Genomic DNA, 21,018 nt, shown 5'->3' on the forward strand with positions numbered 1-21,018 from the left:
CCACTTTAATGATGGGGTGTTCATTCATAGATTTACAATTGTCTTGCAGTTACAGTATGTTACGCCGAAGTCGAACTCCTAACGAACTATTTTCATTAGATTCTTGAAATTAGATATTTAAAATATGGGAAGCAGACACAATGATCTCATAAGGCTTGGCGTTTAAGCTGCATTCTATTTCATGTTATTTTCTTCAAACCAACCGCATTAAATGAAATTAAATCTAGGGGAAGGGGACCTGAAGATAATCATTTCAGAGGTGTAAGCATTTGGGATATCAAGTCGTAAATTGCACTATCTGGAAAAAATAGTGATTGATATCAATATACCTAACCTGTGATGATATTTATTCTTAGAAATGATCACCAGCTCCAAGGCCCTTATGTCCGGTGTGGTGACTTTTGGAACTTGGCCATCGTGGTATTTTCTGTCATTCACATTAATGGGTCGTGATTAAACGATTTATAGGTAGTTTCATTGAACGTTGCGAGGCTTTCTATGGATGGGAAGATGAATGTCTCGGGCTGGTGGAAGGAGCGTGACCGAGATCGATTGCGCAAGACTGCCAACAGTTGTTCCAGCGGCGCTGCTGGCGTGTTGTGCGCGCGTGCGTGCGTCAGTTTAAGTTTGCATAAAAGATAATTGGACTTCTTTTGTCCCAGCCTTCCTTCCTCCTCCGCCCTTTCCGTCCTTCTCCTTCTCACATGAACCCACTTCTTCTGAACCAATGCGGCGCCAGTCATATTCCTTTTTCCCTTGGCTGCCAGCCCAGCCTTTTGCTTCTTGTCGAATTCGATGCTAACCACTCTTCGCTTGACTCGTTTTCTAGTCGATGATCTTGATTTATACTTTCCATCAGCCCTGCATCCTTTCAATTGGGGTTTTTCTTCATATTATTTGGAAGATTGACGACACACCATCCCTCTCCAACCCCCCCCCCCGTAGTTACCTAGTTTAACCTACCTCTTGAAATGCGATATGGGCATACAAATACGTCACATTTACCTAAAAATCTACCCCATAGAATATGACGCCGTATGCGTACACTAAGCTGTAACATGAAGTCCTCGGCCCGATTTTGTTTCAATTGACGGATAATAGCAGCACGTTTGTAATGAACGGCGTGGAGCGTAAGCTAGGGAACGCCGTGATGATGATCCGTAGTTTGCCTTCGGCGTTTGTACGGCATTCCTCTTCTTCCCTACCGCTCATTTTCACCGGGTGTAGTGGCATGCGCAGGGAGAATGGAAAAAGTGAAATGAAACCTCACATGCACATCGTTCCAAACAGATCAGGCTTAACCCATTACTCACTCATTCCACTTCTCCCGTGACAGGTGATATCTTCATGCACGCAACTGACAGATTCACAGACGCGACCGATCTATTTTGCTAACTAGGAATTCTCCACTATGTCCTTTTCGAATACCTTCTATTTATTCATTGCAAAAAACCGGTGATTATCTTTACCAGAAAAATCATAGACGTCTATTTTACTTGGGCATGACTTAGGCTTTAGTTAGGGATGGTAGATGGAGATGGCCGCACACTTCTTCCACGGTGGTGGATTTCGCTCTTTCGTGTAATACCTTTTGGATCTGCTAGATATGAACTTATACTACCCCAGCATTCGATAAGGTACCGCATTCTTATAGATGGGTTAGAAATTTGAAGATTAAGCCATTTCAATGGGAGAAAGAATCGCGGAAGAAAATGACTAACAGGAAACATTCATATTTGATCGACGGTATAGCTGTTGTTTACATCTACTTTTTGATACAAATTTGGCTAATATTGTTTGTTAGAATAATTCCGGTGGTCAAATGCATTATTTTGATTGAAATCTCACACACTGTCACATATATGCACCCTCTAGTACGCTGGTCTTTCTCCTAAGAGTGCTCTGAACCATAATCACATGTACTAATTTGTAAAATTTTTGCAAATTTTAATAATTTTTCTGAAGATGTACTTAGCTTGCTTGAAGCTGAAGTGAGTTTGCAGCTACATCGTTGATGACAAACATTTGAAAGTAGTTGGACTGAACTTTGGTCTGTAGCATGTGTCGACCTTAAACTCATGACATTTTGATGTTCGATGATACGACGAATTCACAAAAGCTGAAGAATGCTGTGAAGTCGATTTAAAGCAAATTGTAGCATATAAAATTACCAAGATTACCAAACCACTGTATCCTACTTAACTTGAAATGCATACGATTCACACTTTACTCATGTCCGCGGTTAAAGTTAGTAAACTGCTAAAACTACTTAGCACATCTTAACTAGACCGACTGCATTCATAGGATAAATCTCTGTACCTCGTGGACCTCTGCCATCGAATGATCAAGAAGCGTTTACGCCTGGTCCGCTTTAGAGTTACTGACTTTGTCAATCCCGTATTCGCTGTCATTGTACCCATGAGCGAAGTTGCACTGTCCATAAGCAGATGGGTGGCAGCTAAGGCTATGTTCCGACAATGTGGGTTCTAGTGTCAAGCCATAGAACCAAAGTAAGCGTGCGAACGACGCCCAGGTCTGTGATTTTTTGCGTAAGCGTCCAGGAGGTGGTGGGCATATGCATGTGTGGGCGCTTCGTGGTTAGAATGTCACTTGCATAACCACACACACATACATGCTGAAGGGAGGCAGTGCCGGCGATGCCGTGCACCTGCATTCGATCTCCCGTGCAATGCGTGTTGGAGGATTGCCCGCTTTCGCAGACGCGTGTGCGCGTGCAAGCGCGAACCCGCCAGATGTCCCAAAACGGATGAATCATGCCGCTGTGCAGGTGGTAGAATTTCAGGTCAGCTGATGACCTTTAGTGTGGAGGCGCCCCGACATTCGTGGCTCTTTTATCCCCTAAAGGAAGCACTCTTTTTGAAAACAGCCCTCGCCTTTGCCTACCCAAGTGATTACCTCCTACTATCAGCTTCCCCTTCTGAGGAAACATCAATTGTCCTTCTAACTTCTCCATGAATTTGGGTCTTAAACGTTTGTGATTCAAACTCCGCTGCACAGATAAATGGAAAATGTGAAGAAATATACGTATTGTCTGAGTAGAAGATTACGTTAGCTCTTACCCAACTGGTAGGCATAATCCTTGTTCGATATCTACAGTTAAAGTAATAGTTTTGGACAGTTATTTATCTATTGTAGTGCTTAAAGGAGCAATGACCGAACGCACGTTTGCTAAATCATAAGTGGATAAAAAACTCTTTATAGGCTTATGTTAATTACTAGAGACAATCACTGGAGGCACTTCAGTTTAATTTTCCTCCCACTTGGTAGTTCCAATTTGCTTTTTTCACTTTTATCCTGACTATTGGGCTGCTGAAAATATGATAATGATTTAATATAGTCGTTAAAATGGTGTTGAAGGACATAGGGTGGTGGGCTTAGTTACATTTTAACGTCTTGTGTCAGTTGTACTCTCTGACCAGTGAGATTACGCTATTACCCATTCTTATCCAGAGAAGAGGCGGAGCTGCGTTATCTGAAGATTGCCCAGTCCTATCGGCTGTTCGGTGTGGATTATTTCGTGGTGACGGTGAGCCAGAAATGCTTGTCCTAGCAAGACAGAAACCACCTCTCGGAATGGCCTGCTGATGCAGTAGCTACCTGTCTTGAGCAGCTGCTGCCAACTGCCCCTTGCATGCTCCTTATCCCTCCTCACCTCCACCCCACGGCTCAAAACCTAAATCTAACTTCAACCACTGGCTGGGTGAAACCACTCGCTTCTTCATTGTGTCCGTTTAGTGCGTCCGAATGAAGGATCCTCGCACTCTCAGCCTCACTCGCTACTTCAGTAGGGCTGAATTCTCCCATTGGCGGACGCTGGTGAGTGACCCTACCGCTTGCACTCAGTAATTGCAGTGTTTTCTGAGCATTTTCGAATTTTGACCTGCAAAATGTATGCTGTCCTTGCATCAAGCAATCTGTTGAAGTCGTCTTAAATTGGAAAATGGAAAAAAAACTACGGAAATCAGAACCTTTTATGAAAGCACCTCCTGAGCGCCTTTTCCCATTACCCAAAATCTATTATTTCAGAAACTATTTATTGAAGTAGTGTATAATTTACTGGCTCGAGTTGGACAGCCGCAATAAATCTTTACTTCACCACCATAGACAAATACCGATAAATTATAGTTGTAAGATTTTCAACATACTGAAGGATGTAGGGATGGTTGGGTTATAGGAACTTTTCGCTTGCTACCGAAGCTCCTGTCTATGCTAACGGCACGGAGGGGGAAACAGGTTTGTCACCGTTGTTTACAATGTGTATGTGTGTGTACAAAAATAGCACTACCACATTTGGCATGCACTCTCGACCGGTGTGTTGTCCATCCACCGTGCCCAAGCATCTTGCCCTACAGCAAAATAACCTCGACATTTCGTGTTTCGGAAGCGCAGGCTGCGCACTCGCACGTCTGCGCACCGCGCGCACCTCCGCTTGTGCGCCGCGCGGGTGCTACCGAGTTAAATTTAGCCCAGTCCGGTCGACGCCTCCCGCGTCCAGTGAGCATCTCGAGGGCACACACCACAATCACCACAGCTCCTGAGTATTTTAAAACAGATTAGGCATCTGCTCCTTCCCTTTCTTTATTTTCACATCAATTTTCATTAACATTTTTCATTTAATCGATCGGAAACGGAGGGCTAAAGGAAAGTAACGGCTTTTTCGTCCCAAGTGTATTAGGGTTATGGCAAATGCCTTCACTACGTAACAGCAACCTCGGTACACCCATATTTATTGAAAATGAAGTAGGGTCGATTTCTTATAGGTGTCTCAATCTCGAAATGGTGGTCACCTGAATCAATGCTCCTTCCATGACAATGCTAAAATGGATTAGTTCAACAATCTTAGCAAGATCGGTCTTTCCATCTTCGTGACGTGGTAAATTACTGTACAAGAGCAACCTCAATTAAGGTGATATGTGAAGTCGGATCGCTCGCAAATGTCTTTTTGGCAGCTTCCACTGACGAGGATGGAGCTTAAACTTGAATTTAATCTCGGCATTCTGTGGGTGCAACACAGTCACCCGTAGTGTCAGTGCAGCGTACCGACTGGGTTTTTTGGCGACATCGAGGCGACTGCTAATTGGCTATTGCCTTTTTTAAGCCTCCTCTTCCTCCCGACATTCTTGATTTATCATTGCCCATCCTAGCTGTATGCATTCGCATAGGCAAGTCTAACTCCAATACTTTTGATTGGGGAAAAGTCATCCAAAGGGCATTATACCCTCAGAGCCTAATTATTATTTTTTTCCACAACATATCGTTCCTATATCCAACCACCCTTGAAGATAACGGCTTTACATGGGAAATTGTCTATTTTATTTCATAAAACCACCAGATAGGGTGGGCATAGGATTGCCGAAATTGTTATCGTTTTTGTTGCATCGTTTTAAGGATGAAAGAAAGGACACAACTTTGTGTTTCAAACTAAATGAACAATCCTTTTGATAAGGCATGCGTATTAGGCATCAGACAGAGGTGATAGGTCGTTGTTCTGATCCACGACCTCCGGTGTTCATTCGACAGAAGTCCTGGCGAGTAGTTATTGAAACAGTGAGGACTGCCCACTTTGAATTTATTGCCTCCTAACTAATTATCCGTCAACATGTCGTGGACTCCCATGCATTCCGCCAATTGCTTGATCCCAGTTGCGCCTTTATCTACTGAATGAATGCAAATCAACGGCAATTTTTGCTTTCAGTTCCTACGCAGGGAAAACCGAGAACGCTGCTGGCTATTTTTCCTCTCTATTTACCTGTCTGATAAGTTCCTGTTGCGTCATGCTTCATTTGAATTCGGTCTCTATTTCTTAACATCCTAGTGTTATTGGAAGCGTGAAATGGCGCTGCGGAAGCAGGATGTGGACATTGACCTAAAAATAAAACTTTATATCATTCTAGTGCTATGAACCAACTTCTCGAGTGTTCCAATTGAAATTGCTATTTTGGAGAGCAGTTAAGGGTATTACAAAGGAATACGGTGATTTTACTTAGATCTGTCTTTCAGGCATGACCAACACTTCGCAAAGGGCTAAAAAGAAAAACAAGAAGCATGTCTGCCTTGAAGTTGTTTGACTTCATTTGGCCTTTACACGAAAGTATTTTCCTCCCCATTGGCAAAATTACTTGAAATGACAAAAGACAAATGTGAGTGCGCACTTTATTTCCACCCCCTGTGTGCATTCGCTAAACTATTTTCCTAGACAATTTGCCAGTTAAAGGCACCAATCTGTTTAACATTTTATCTTAATAATTTATGCACCAGAATGACTATTTTCACTGATTGTGTTATTTATCACATTTTTCTCGCTCTTAGGTTGGTGAGGCGAACCACGCCCGTTCCTTGGTGTTTGGTTTGAAGCGTGTATTAAGTGTTTTTTAGTTTACTTCACACCAGGAAACCCAGGCATTTGATGGGCTTCTGTAATACGATAAACTCTTTAATTTATCAATTTACTCTACAGATAGCCCGTACCTTCTTATTCCTTATGAATCAATTAGCTTCACGAAAATAAGGATTTGATCATTCGCAAGAAGGTAGAAACGCTCACCGGTATCTCCTAATGAGTCACTCCTTTTACCGATGGAGAAATAGACTATAGTGCTCTGCTGTAATCTTTATTCTACTATGAATCTTACGAGATTTCGATTTGAAGAGATTAAAGTTTTAAAATGTACTAGACCTAGAGTTCATCAAAGGCGGAGCCTCAGTTCTTCCAACAGTGTCTGGACCATATGTGGGCAGAAATGGTTCGTGGACTCTCAATTTCCCAAAGATCATTTCTTAGTATGTGCATTTCTCCCGATGAGTGCTCTTAAGACCAATCCACCATTCTTTCTCCCTCCTGTTCTTGTCCCTCGTTATTCTGGAAAGTTTGTGATGATGATGGCGATGGAAAGGTCAATCGAAAGCACGTATTTAGGCAAAATACCTCTTCGAAGCCGCTGCTTGGCATGCAGCACCATTTACTGTGTGAGGGCGTTTTCGTGTCAAGCTGTTATTGCCACGAGGCTGGCATTTGAGCTCGCCTGATGAAGAGGTCGTGATCTATGACTAACTAGACTACCCAAGTGTTCGTACCTGCATGACTGCCGCTGGAATGGAAATGAGAGGCGTAGTTATCCGCGAATTTCGCCATTTTGGAGTATGCACAATTTCTGTTTTTACAAGTTAAGGAAATGCATTTGCAACTGCTCCAATATTTCTTGGCTAATTCGTCCGTGATAGAATACTTCCACCATCTTCACTGTTAGTGAAGTGTTGAATTCATCCAACAAGTTTTGTGTCTGCAATGTAGTGACTCGACCGTAACTTTCGCATTTACTTTCGATGGTATATTTAGCCTCAATTTCATCGCGAATGTTATCGTTTCTATTCCCCATGCATTCCACAAAAAATCTTAAAACTCCATTTTCTGACCTTCTAAATATTACAGCCTCCACACAGGTGGTTAAGAATCTCTTTTTAGATCTATCGTTATAAAAAAGGACTTCGTTTGCGTTTGTGGGGATCGCAAATACGAAACAGATTATACATTCTTTTTGATTGGTCAATTAAAATTCCCATCATTTCTTCCGACTAGGATAACAAAAATAGGGAAGATGTTACTCTGACATAAGTAGATTAGGAATTTTTTATTCGCAAAAACATTTAAATCTCTTCATTGTGCACGTCCCTAATTACCATCCAAATTAATCAGTGGCAAAGGATGCCTCCCGTTTATTTGATATTTTGGTGTGATTTACGCCCCAGAGAACACCATTGCCTATTGCACAAATGGTTGTTAAGCTCGCTAAATTCCCCCTTATTAGTTTCACTTTATTGGTGGTACCTGGGAGGGATTATGGAATTCGCGCATTTCCAAGCACGGATCTTTGAGCGCTTTTGAGGCTAGCCCATTTTCATTGAAATCGAAAATTAGTTGGAAATCGCGTAGCCAATGTGAATTCCAACTGGTAAAATGTGTGTACTGGTTACCTCATAAGTGCAACTTGTTACGAGGTTTTTCGACCGACAGGAGATTTGGTCGGTGTAACGTATTTTTCCACCTTTGTTCAATTTGAGGCGTCTTTGGTTTATCTGATAAAACTATGCTGCGATGCTACCCTAGTGGTAGGTTTATACACCACGTTACAATGCACTATTTTCGAAACTTTCGAAAATATGCGGCTGATAGGCCCCTCTTTAGGCTGATTTATGGCTTCTGTTTCATAAAAAAATCCACTTTCGAGTTGAAGGACTTTTAGGAAAACAGCATGGACTAATTCTCCCGAAAGAGCAACTTTTCTCCCTGCTTTAAGGGTCAAGACAGAGTTTTTCCCAGCTAGATACACCCACATGAAACATGTGCACCTATATAATGTCACAGGCTCTGCAAACTTCACTCCACTTCCATATACCTAGACAGAATCCTGATTTATGCGGCATGCCTTAGATGTTGCATTGGGCCTTTGAACTGAAAATGCGGGGCCCACCTAATTTCCATCACCTACCAACCGTTACCCTAATCTGTCTGGTGTTCACTCCTCGCTCGGAACTGCTACATTAAATTATTCACAAAGTACCCTGCAGAACATCGCACGTATTTGAGGAGGAGGAATAGGAACTGATATCTTAAACTTTTCTGCTTTTATCGGTTTTAACTTTTGATTGCAATTGTAATGACAGGTTACCTTCGTGCAGATATCCACATATTATGAAATTAAAAGAATCACTGTCTAATATGACAATTTTTGGCCGTGATTTTGAATATTTGAAGTGCATTATAACCATTTTACGTTGCGGTACACAATTTTACTTATGGGTAAATCCTCCTTCTTCACGACTGTTCCTCATTCCAATCTAGTCTTTGTAGAAGGCCTTTGTTTAATTAACAGTCGATCGTGTCAACAATTACACGGATTTTGGGAAAAATAACAATTTTACAGAATGGAGAGAAAAAGCAATAGAAAAGGATAAGCAGCATTTTTCGAATAAACAATGCGCCATGCTGTAGTGTTTTGGTCAAGAACGTACAAACAAACCCAGCGCTTAGAGCAAATACCGACTTCTCTGTGTACTCGCATACACTGTAGCAAGGGAGCCAAACTTACCATTGAGAGGCACAAAAATGTTAGGAGTAGGTACCATTCTCCGCTTCTGTTCAGTCGATTAAACAAAAGTCCGATGCGGGCCAGTTTGACTGCACCAACAGTTGACCCCACTTGCCTGTCCTGTTCGATCTGCTGTGCACATGCATACACCCACACGCACTTGACCGACAGATGTCTAATCCATTCCCATCAAACAAGACGCGCTGTGGTGTGGTTGTGTAACGACGGTGGTTGTGCAGACCTGATGCAACAGTCCGATTAACAGGTGACGTGACCCCTCCGCCAGGCCCATCCCCTTCCTCCCACACCATCCCCACCACACACACACGTACGCACACACTCCATGTCCAACATTCGGGACAGCGGGCGTGCACGCACACACGGAGCAAAAAAGAGCGAGTCTGATTGAAACCAGCAACTGCTGCCATCATTGCTGCTGCCTATGCAACTGACAGCTGAATTGGGCATTATGAACCTCCTTTACTTCCCCCCAGGATCGCAACCAGGAATTGTCTTGGGTTGGAATCACCGCAGCCGGAATCCAGCTTTTCACTAAGGACCATGTCGATCGGGCCCGGTATACATTCCCTTGGAATATCATTAAAAATGTCTCCTACCGGGAACGCAAGGTGGGACATTTATAACTAACAACTTTACTTATTCAATCTACTCAATCGTTTTCATCCATCGAGCACTATGTGCATGCCCCGATTCACCTTCTATACTACGTACTCGTGAAACTTAGAGTCATCTCTTCAAAGTCAATGCGTCTTTCGATGTTGGTATAAAAGTACAGAAGCCATGAGTTGTGGCCCATGCAAAGTAAAGAAGCGTGAATGACGGAGGTTTCCTTGATGAGTTTTTAGTTCACTGTAAAACTGAACATGGCGTGGCGTCCCACGAAGAAGTCTGCTGGTCTTACGTTCTCCGGTTGTCGTCCGAGCAGCACACAAGCGCAGCAGCAGTCGGGTCACTCGCCGGCTGGAGGAACGGGAGCGATGACTCTCAGTGCGCCGCATACACCATTGGCAGCGCGTGGCTCGCCCAGTCTTCCGGGCACCCCGGTGTCGGGCAAGCGAGGACCCATGCGGCCCCCTCTGCCACCGCCACCTCAGCCACCAGTCACATTTGCTCTCTCCCCTACTACCAGTGTCTCAAGTAAATACCTCTCTACGACTGCTCACTTGTCACGCGGCCAGTTGGTGAGGGCACGTAGCAAGGAACGTCCACTGCCTTCGCCTGCAGGTACTACCCTACTTACCATTAGTTTCAAAATAATTAGATCCACTACTGGGTGACCATTTAACAGCTCATCAAACAGGAATAATCAAAGTGTATATGCGTGAACAAAACGGAAGTGCCCTAAACCACTGCAACTAAGGAAAAGGGAACGCTTCTTTTCAATCCCGACTGAATGTAATGCGTGTTAGATTCGCCCTGTGTTTGAGCTTCAATTGAGCTTAATTTCCGGACTATTTTGATGCCATCCACAATCATGCTGCTCTAGAAATGATTCGTTTTAATATGGTATCTTTATCTCGGTCGATTGTACTGAAGCTCCCTCGATGGGGGTCTTGATCGCGGCTTGTAAGCACGTGAGCCTGGATCCCATTGAAGCCATCGGTTAGATAATCAACAAGCGAAGAATTCAGAATAGATGCCTTTACTAACCGAGGCATGTGCAACCAAAAGAAAGCACAATGATGTGTGCGCACCTGGTGTCTAGGTACTGGAGACTGTGTCTGAGTCTGTGCCCCTCGATTGTCTTAATCACGGCCTAACTATTGCGATTGCTAGCACACTTAGAGTCTATCCCAATGTGATCTCAACCGATCAGAAAGGAGTGAGCAAGGGTGTGATTTCTGGAATTTTTGAGACTAAAGCATGAAAATGAAAACTACTGAAGAATCAAACAGAAACGTTTTTATGCTGTTGCAGGCATTCCCAGCACTTGAGCACCACAGCTCTAACTTAAGAGAGTGCTTGCTTTCCCAAACAGTTGGTCTGTCAGAGCATGAGCCATACCTGACTGATTTTTTCTCTTCAGCAAAATCTTTCACGAAATCCAAACTCCTACTCGAGAGGGTGATGACACCGGTGACATTTCTGTGGTGAACTACTAATGTTTGAGATCGGACGGCGTGGGCTATTTTCGATCCAGCCTAGTAGACCTGAGTTGACAAAGGCACCGGAGCAGAAGCCCTTACCACACCGCGGTGCGGCGCGCACGCCTAGGTGTACGGGATATCCCACCTCTCGTGTGTTTACGTCTTCTCAAATGATCTTAGGTATAAGGGAAGTACTAGCACGCATAAAGCACATCCCCACGAATCAATGGCCAATCGGGAATGAAGCAATGAGAGCGCAAAGATCGTATTTTTCTGTACTATCAAAAATGAGGCACTAAAAGGGGGAGCTGAAACATCAAAAATAGTCTTTTTCGCATTGAGTGCCCCCATAGACTTCTAGTGTTTTCATTTCACTACCTTCAGTGCAAAAATAAACTTAGACTCATGGTTCAGGCATACATATTATTTCTAAAATCCCTTATAACAAGTCATCTTTGGTAATGCTTTTTGCCAAGACAATTTGGCTGCTGATTTGGACACCACTTAGAATAGCACTTTGGAATACCCAACTTTTGCATATGAAGTTGAGATAAACATCCACAATGGCTTTTTGATTTTTGATTTCCTGTACTGAAATAAGTTACTTCAAATGTCTTTTGCTGCATGAATATCTTGGAGTCAGTACTTAGTTTAAAATTAGTTTGTTTCTTTACACCGCAGTTAAGCCTAAGGTATGCTACGCATATGATCTACTTCCGTCTTGTTTCGCCTTATTGGGGCTATAATTAAAAAATGGAGTTTGGGTGTAAAAGTATCCGCTCATATTTCTTGCTAATCGCGAGAGCAGATATTTATAGATTTAAATATGGACAAAATGTGCCATCAATCTGTTCGGGTGCTGCATTACTGAAATAGTCTAATGTCGTGAACTTTTTAGATTAAAAGTTGAAAGAATTCTTTAAATTATTTAGCTTCACAGTGGTGGGTCAGTTGGTGTTTGATCCCAACCAACACATCGCTCTTTGAAAAGCCACTGCATTTAGTACTCAAATCGGAATCGCCCACCAAAGATTTGTTAGTGTTTTGTCTACTTAATAATATTAAGTAGACTAATCAAGGTTTTGCGATGCAATTTGGTATAGCAATGCCGGAACGGTCCATTTAGGATCTTGTTACAATTGCTAGATCCGCAAGAGCCTGTAATACAGGCACGTGAGTCCACCACGACTTACGGAGGTGGCAGCAGCGGCATTCATCCACACCGCTCGACGGTGAGTGCGAGTCCCGCCAGCGACTTCGCAAGTGGTGGCGGTGGAATATTCGGCGGTTCTGGTGTTTCCTCAGCTGGCTCCGTCGCCAGTGGACCACCTCCGGTGTCTCGCCATGGTGCCACCATCATTGAGATGTGGCTCGCTGAACCCTACCAGGTTCAGTTACCTTCAATTCCCCAGAATTTCTAGCTACGTAAAACGACTGTGAGAATATGAAGAAGGGATTAATTCCCTGAAAACTGTCATTATTCCTTAACTAAAGCAAAAAAGTTATTTTACTGACCACCTTGGATAAGTCATGACCGCCAGTTTCATTGAAGAAGAGTTTTCTATTTGTTTATTCCCTTGATGATGACATTGTTAGTAAAAAACCGGGGTAATACTATTATCCATGGACTTTCAATGTGATGAATGCTCCGATCTCTTCCGATACTGTATATGATATAAGCTTTTTGTCAACAATTGGTTTGTATTTCATGGTACAAATAAGAAGTGCCTAAAATCTTAACAATCAAATACCTGCTGAATCAAGGAAAACTCCCGTTTGTTACCTTTCGGACCTCAGAGCACCTAAGATTCCCAAATTTTCAATATATCATAGTTGTACAGAACTGACATGAATTATTTAACGTAGTTAAAATGGAGGTTTTTTGATCCAATTAAATATGGTGTAATAGTAACCCTCAATTATTTTGCGTTGTGTGCCCAAGTCTGTGTACCTAGAGTCTGCAACCGTTAGCTCAAAAAATGCGTCTGAATTGGCAACAGTTGAGCTTAATAACAGCATCTAAACTCTCAACGCATTAGACTTCATTGTAGTGTATTTGACAATTTCTCTCGTTCCACTGATATTTATTTGCATCAGGCGTACGTTGTAGGCAAAGAATATTATCCATTTATGTGCGGGAAATCACTCGCTTTTCATGCGACGTAGACAGCCAGATTCCATTGACGTGCAACAGATGAAAGCTCACGAACGAGAGGAACGACTTCGGAGAGAGGTGAGTGTATATCTGTCTACTAACCATGAATTAACAGTGAGCCGACTTTGATCAATTTTCGTTTCCCTCCCTCAGACCGAACGGGCCCGTCTACTGCGTGAACGCTCTGAAAAGACGGCTGCACTGAAGCTGAATGCCGCATTGGAGTCACGCTGTGCCGAGCTTGAGTCTGCCCTGCGTTCTTCCACTGCCATTGCAGCTGCAGCCGCGGCTGCTGGATCACCATCTCTTCCATCACCCGTGGAAGCGCTCATCTCCAGTCGTAGGGTGTTGAAACGGACGGCAATGCCCAAGGACGGCGACGGAGAGGGGAGAGGGGAGGAGGGAGAGGAAGAGAGAGAAGTAGAGGAGGAAGGTGATGGAGAAAATATTGACGAGAAAGAAGGAGAATTACAAAGGCAGAGTGGAGTTCAGTTTTCTTCAAGGGAGTCGCAGGAGCGCCTGTCCAGTCCACCAGCCTATGCTCACCTGCAGCATCAGCGGCGGCAGCGACACGGAGGAGCGGAGGGCAGACGAAGTAAAGGTGAAACTATCAAGGGTATCGATCTACCCTCTGACCCCGTGCGCCTTGCCCAAGCCTCCCCACATGCGGTGCCCAGTGGCATTTACGAGGGCTTTGTAATGGCTCACTCAGCAGCTGTGGCCTCGATTCCCACACAGTCTGAACCAGCCATCCCACAGACGCTTGCCTGGTCTCCGGTGCGTTCGTTCATTAGCTATTATACGTATTTGCTAGAAAAATTTGAAGCACATTTTAACTTGCTTGACAAATAATAACTATTTAATGTTCGTTTCTCAGGTGCATCATCTTTTCTTTGTAAACAGTCAATTGAATATATTTTTTTATCGCGGCCAAGTTACGATGTCGAGAAACGCGAACAAGACTGGGAGCTAATAAGCGCATGACACTTGAAAATTACGTGTCGGACAATCAGATTGGATTACCTGCCTTGGTGTAGAAAACAAACAAATTGATAACGGTTGCTATTCTTCCGTCCCCATTGTGTGAACATTCATTTAATAGTTTGTCTATTTTTATGCTTATTAAATGTTGAAGAACTGAAAATAATATATTGTTAGGACATACAACAATAAATAATTCATAAACTTGCTCCGAGAAAGAAAACGAAGGATTACTAATTGATGACGATACACGAAATTATACTGAATTTATAATGCCTTCACGAACAAGGATTGTGAATGGTGTAGGTGCATAAAATTTTGAAGCCATTAACTCATTTTATCCCATATCTAAAGACGAAGAAGTTACCCGTTCTTTCACCTAGACTGTAATTCATCAAGCACGTGAAGATCTCACCTCTCTGACCTACTCCCAATCGCCTTTCTTGCCCCCACGTCCTGTCTTGGTGACTCAGAGTTTGGAGCACTTGCCAAGCCAGCAAATAGCCCCGAACCTGAGTCAGAGGTCAAGGGTTCCTGCACCGCTGGTGTCTTATCCTATCACATCCACTCTCTCCCTTCATTCTGGCTACGGAGCAGTGAATCCGCTTCAAAAGACTGGTCCGAACGTTGCGCCCTCCCTTGCATCCAATTACTATGTGAGTACGGGACACGTGTATTCGGAGCTATTTTACTTGAACTACTCATAAAAGCATGTTTGCGCGGTTGAAAAGTTTGTAAAAGAAGAGAAGAAAGTGCGCGATTCACGTAATGATAGTCGTAAATGTTAGACAGGGAGATCACAAAATGGCAGCCTTGAATTGTTGGATTATAAAAGTGCGGAACTGAGCGCATCAGCTGCTGGCTTTAAGGGTATTTTGACTTGAATTTAAGATGCAACAGAGGCTCACACACCAAGGACAATCCTCCCATCCCTGGCCAAACACACACATTGCGGCGTTAGGTAGCACCCACAGTGCCCGTCTTTTCAATGGATTCAGTTATCCGGGTCACCTTAACCTGGCGGGCGATGAGTCGGCCAGACAAGGCATCGCCACCACCGGAGTCGCGATGACCAGCCCGTCGCCGGCCCTGGCGCAGGCGAGCTGTCTGGCCTTCGGACTGAGTGGTGGGCCAACTATCAGCATTTCCCCCGCTGAGTCAGTGCCTTTGGTTGGCCAATCGGCGTCTCGTCGACCGCCCTTCTCGCACCTTCATCAGCCTGCGATGTGCATTGGTGGCTTTCCCCCTGTAGGGTTCTCTAGGGCCTTGTACCCAGGCTGTAGTTAAGTGGCATTACTAAATATTTTAGGAAAATGTCATTTCAAGGAAAAAAAGTGACACCAATTTTTACCAGCTTACTTTCAATGATAAAATTGGTGCTTTAAGAAATATTTAGCCAAAAGTTAGCTCGTTGGCCATTTAGGCTCGGTAGTTTACTATATGCTGTAAATGTAGGCTAGGAAAGTAGAAGTTAAACCAAATATGATGATATTTTGTAGTCAACCATCTGTAAATGTATTTGTGTGCTCTTGACAAAGAACTAGTCATTTGAAAAACTGGAACTTTAATTTCCAATTCCGTGGTCTTCACCCTGTTATCCACAACCGATCAACTCAAAATTGCCTCCTTAATTACACTGGTTTGAATAAAGCTGAATGAGCTAATGTGCTTATTTTAGATTTACATTCATTTGAAAAATTGGAAGAATAATTTAAACTGTATTTGATTAATATAGTGATATTGCGGCTTCATTTCTAGAGTGCCTATTCAAATCCCTATGCAAATTATCCTTACGTACCCTCAAATTCTGGCGCCCCGATATGTTACTGCCCGCCATGGGGTTACCGCGGCTTCAATTCGGCAGCTTACTACGATGCAAATGCTGCACAGCCGTGCTTCAGTCAGAGTGTTCCATGTGCTCCTGTCTCTATGCCGATTCTAAACGCCGGAGACGAGCTTTATATGACAGGAGGAGGCGAGACAGAGGAGCTGCCGTGTCTCTCCGGATACTACCAGCCGCCATGGTATCCTTACTATGATCCCTACTGGCACTGGCTTCGAGCCGCAACTGGAGTAGTTGCTTCTTGTACGGCCTCCTCGACGGGTGTGGAACCTAGGACTGTGGGTTGGTCTCCTAATGCCGTTCCTCCACCACCCCCGCCGCCATTGCCGTTGCCGACTTTGGCAAACGTACCACTCAGTGCGATGCTCTCGCCTTACGCAGGCCCCACTCGGCGTCGTATACAGCAACAGAAGCTGGCTGCTACTAGACAGCTGCAGCGACAGCAACGGTTCCAGCAGCATTTGGACTGTCAGGAGGGTGCGGGACTACCATCAGGGCGACAAGTGATTCGAGGCGTTTCACTTCAGGATTTGCCCAGTCGAACCAGATCGGGTAGTGAGAGTGGTAAGAATGATCTACTTATGAAGATCATTATTTTTGGAACGACATGGATTCCGACCATTTGTAAACCGTTTTTCATTCACTTGTTTACTTTGATTATATTCCCAATCTATAAAATTCCATTTTAATAAGTAATTTACAAGCATTCTTAGTAAATGCTTCAAATGTGTACTTTTGTGCTTATCATCTGAATCTCCTCACGGGACGAATCCACATGTTTCGAGGTTTAATGGCAATATGTACTGGAATTTTCGTGGGAAAAGACAATTCTTGCGCAAATTCCAATTTTACCAATTTTTGACCAACAAACGAGGTTGGGTCGCAATAAAAATAAGTTTGTTTTTGTAACTGCCGTTCACAGGCCTCCATCAGCACGATGTCTTCAAGGCAGTTTTGGTAGTACGCATTAACGGAAGTTCAACAAAATTTTCTTTTCCGGTGTCATATACAAGTACCGTCTCAATACACCCTTACATCACTGTTGTACCCTCTTACTGCCATTATTTTCATGCAGGCAACAATTGAATAATCCCACATGATTTAGGTCAAAGATGAATTTCGCTTATGTTTATGCAAACCGCCTGTTAAATATTAATTGCAAGCTTTAATGCTAAAAGTTATATTTCAGTCAGAAACGGATTTAACTTTTTGAGGAGTGGAGCTTACGCAGCAAAAATAAAGAAAAAAGGGGAAAAAGGGTGTTATTTTTGGTGATGTTAACGATCGGCAAACAAAGTGGCTAAAAATAATTGTCATCAAGTTTTGCGTGAGGCTAAATGAACAGCAAACCGTTGCTTAAAAAATTTTTCACCGAAGCACAATGCTGTTACTTTTACCTGAAAAGCTTAGAATGTACTTCCCTAAGGAATTTTTTTCTGCCGCCAGGTTTCGGAGTCGATCACACACGGGAGTACTCGGCGTCGCGACCTTCGCTTGTACAAATGGTCGCTGCCACCTCCTCCGCCACATTCCAGCCCTCGGACAACCACGGCGGTGGCAGCAGCGGCAGCTATGGCGGCGATGGTGATACAAGACTGGAGGACCAGCAGCCACCGGGTATCTTCACTTCTCCACCGCCGCCCAACCTCCTCACCAATCCCACCTCCTCTTCAGAGGAGCAAATTCGACTCGCCTACCAGCATCAGGTGAGAGGATCCAGTGGATTGATCGTATTCTATGTGCCATCGTGGAATCGGTTTTTATTGCGGTGGCTTCTTGAACTACTTGAGTCGTTAGTAAGTACAGTAGGCGGTTGTGAAAGTGGCGTAATGTGTGTGGCGACTCAAAGAAGAAGGTCATGGGCAACTGCTAGATGACTATGCCTATCAATGAACAGATTTTCAAAGAGGAATAAACGGTGGATTATTTCTTTTAATTTTTAGTAATTGTATGGGGCCTATAGATGTAAGCGCACAAAATTTGAGTTTTTTCACCAATCTTTATCGAACATTTTGGCGTCAGTTTATAGAATGATTTTGATGTGTGTTTAAAATCATCCCCGTAACTTGTCACATTTCTTTCAAAGTGGTTGTCTACGATGCTTTTATCTGCGACAAAAATTGTTGAATTTGAATGTTCTAGCCTAAATTTTCTTCGCATTTCGAAAGTAACCTCGTACTGATTTTGTGACTCCTTTACCATAAATGTCCCTTTTTTCCTGTTTTTGACGTTACGTTGTTACTTTGATGTCTTGATTCTGTCTATTTGGGGCTTGTCATTAACAAAGAAATTTTGTTTATGTTAACTAAGCTCTGATTATCATGATTGGCGCCACAAGAGAGAATTGGCTTTTTCTCTTGCAAACCATTCTTGCTAAATCTTCAGAATCAGTGTTGTATGCATGTGTGCTTGTGTGAAGGAAAATGTGGTGGACGAATGACCCCCTTTCATATGCAGTTGCACCGACGTATGTGGGAGGAATGGATGTGGAGGGCGAGCACAGCCTACCCATCACAGCGGGTGCCCGGGGAAGTCACCGAGCGACCCGAGCACCAACATCTCTCCGCCTACCCCTCTCCGGGCAGCGGAACCGGTGCCAGTGTCAGCGGCGGAGACGGCAGTGGAGCCCCATTTCGGCGCATGCCACCCCCACCACCTCCAAGGTCTGTTCCATATGCATTTTCCTTCCTCGAAATTGCGTTTAGTTAATTATCAACACCTTAGCAATTAGGTAAAATCGGGATTTCTTAATTAATTTTCTTATTTAATTCACACTGCACCAAGATTAATGCGCTTGCTAGAAAGGTTCGTCTTTCAGTATTTTAAGAGGCGGTTTTGCTTGGCTATACTGTTGGCTCATCCGGTTTCTTAGCTTAAATCTGATGGTATTTTAACTCAGCAAACGCATTCATAGAGTTATAACTCATCGTGTTTGTTTAATTTTCTGTTCTTAAGCAATTTATTCTGCTTATTTCTACACATTCTCAGAATATTCATTGTATTTCACAAATGCATTGCAAATGCGTTTCGCATAGTGGTGTTGCTGTGTCAATGTTGCAGCTACTCGCAGTATGTGGCCTCGGGCATATCACCACAGTCGGGACAACAGCACCTTACACCGATAGGCGCTGTGACGGACATCCGCGATCCCAGTGGACCCGACGGCTCTAGCTCGGTGGGCTACATGGGCCTCGACTTTCACGGGGTGACGGGGGCCGCTGCACTCTCCTCCGGTGCCTTGGCGGAGGTACCACCGCTACCCACATTGGACGAGCCCTTCCACCACCAAGAACACCTTCCTAGTTCATTCAGCAGTCTTCAACGTGGCCAACATCCTGGTAATCTGTCTTCCGCTCTATTATTTGCATATTGCTCATCAAAATCGAGCGCGATTTCTAGTTAGGCAAATGAAATAAGTCAGAACCACATTTTAATTTTTCACAAATTAGACTTATCTGATAATGGTGTCATTAAAATACAGAAAACTGCAAAAGATAATGTAGACGCTATTACGTCTGGATTGCTGGTTATCATTCACGAGTACCCTCTAGACTCAGGTGTTTGGGATTAATTGGCGCTGCAATTATAATATTGTAGAGTTTTTCAAATATAATTTTTTTAATTTTAGATGATACAATTAACTGTGCCGTTTGCCGAAAAAGCCAAAAACGATAGGAATCTTTGCGAATTCACAAGAATTTTTCCATTTCAGATTTCTCCATAATGATTCATTTATTCATTCATTCTTTTTATGTTTTTAGGATCAGTGGATCGATTAAGCACAATGGTCCGATTAAGCCGGTCTTCAGTGCTAGGTCATAAAACAAATAGCCATCTCTACGCTAACATGACTCTTGTGGATGGCAAACTGGTGCCACTGATGGGCCGCCCTGCCCCCATACTCCCCCACCAGCCAATGCGAGCGCCAGTGACCTTCAGTGAGACGCGTGCGGTGGGTGCTACGGGAGCTGTCTCGTCCCGAGGTGCCTCATCCGCTACCACCACCACTGCTGTCTCAGTCGTTCCTACCTCCTCACGTCAATCCCGTCCCCACACTAGATACCACTCCTCGCAGACCGTCTGGCTCACCGGTACCATCTGCGACGTGGAGGCCTCCCGTCAACCCTCTGAAAGCGCCTCACCGCAGTTTCCTCCATCCAAAGTGGAAATTCCCAAAGGTGTCGGCTTCTGGGAACCCCAGTGATGTTCTTGAAAGAGTGAAAACCCTTAGGCCTATTTTCAAATTCTCTTCCAGTCTTTCACGTATGCATTTGTAACTTTACTGTGCCTTGGTGTTACTCTTCTCCCGCTCTTCCCCTCCTCCCCCCTCCTCTCTCTCAAATTGCTAGCAATCACCCGCACCTTGCTCATGTGAACGGCCTAGAAGACTGTCAGCTCCATTAAACTCGCATATCAAACACTCTACTAGTCTTTCTTTCAAACGTGTACAAAATACAACAATGGAACATGAAAACCCCCCTTATTAATATTGCCCATGGTTTCCAGCCTATTTTTAGAGGCCTTGACTCGGTGGTCACTTTCAGGTAACGTAGCAAATCCAAGTCATCCAAGCATTTTCGCGTGGACCATCATAGATGTGTGTGCGGGGAATTCGCACATCATCCCCTGTTCGCGTACTTTGTAGATTGCAGGAGATACCCCAAAATTATAGTTATAACCTCTCAGATCATGTAAAATGTCTGAAGGTTAAAGAACAATTTCCCCAAACAAATTAGCGTTAACTTGTTGTAAACGAAAATTTGCCCGTTTTAGATGTAAACTGGATGAAGAGTTAATTTCCTTCCTATCTTAGACATATAATTG

At 43.7% G+C, this 21,018-nt stretch overlaps 1 protein-coding gene across 1 annotated transcript; it reads left to right on the top strand. All coding sequences in view use genetic code 11, as the record gives it.

Moving 5' to 3' along the window:
• Positions 1–498: 498 nt before the first annotated feature.
• EGR_02253 (Merlin) lies at positions 499–20,398 on the top strand (the record flags this gene model as incomplete). Its single annotated transcript, XM_024491502.1, has 16 exons — positions 499–611; positions 3,472–3,547; positions 3,757–3,863; positions 4,374–4,515; positions 9,602–9,736; positions 9,974–10,352; positions 12,362–12,603; positions 13,326–13,448; positions 13,524–14,147; positions 14,735–15,007; positions 15,243–15,599; positions 16,110–16,758; positions 17,641–17,900; positions 18,652–18,857; positions 19,255–19,532; positions 19,956–20,398. The coding sequence occupies 16 exons, from the start codon at positions 499–501 to the stop codon at positions 20,396–20,398; spliced, it is 4,407 nt and encodes a 1,468-aa protein (XP_024354008.1).
• Between the last annotated feature and the right edge of the window lie 620 nt (positions 20,399–21,018).

This window comes from Echinococcus granulosus (assembly GCF_000524195.1).
Source record: "Echinococcus granulosus chromosome Unknown EG_S00010, whole genome shotgun sequence".
In the NCBI taxonomy this organism is placed as follows: Eukaryota; Metazoa; Platyhelminthes; class Cestoda; order Cyclophyllidea; family Taeniidae; genus Echinococcus; species Echinococcus granulosus.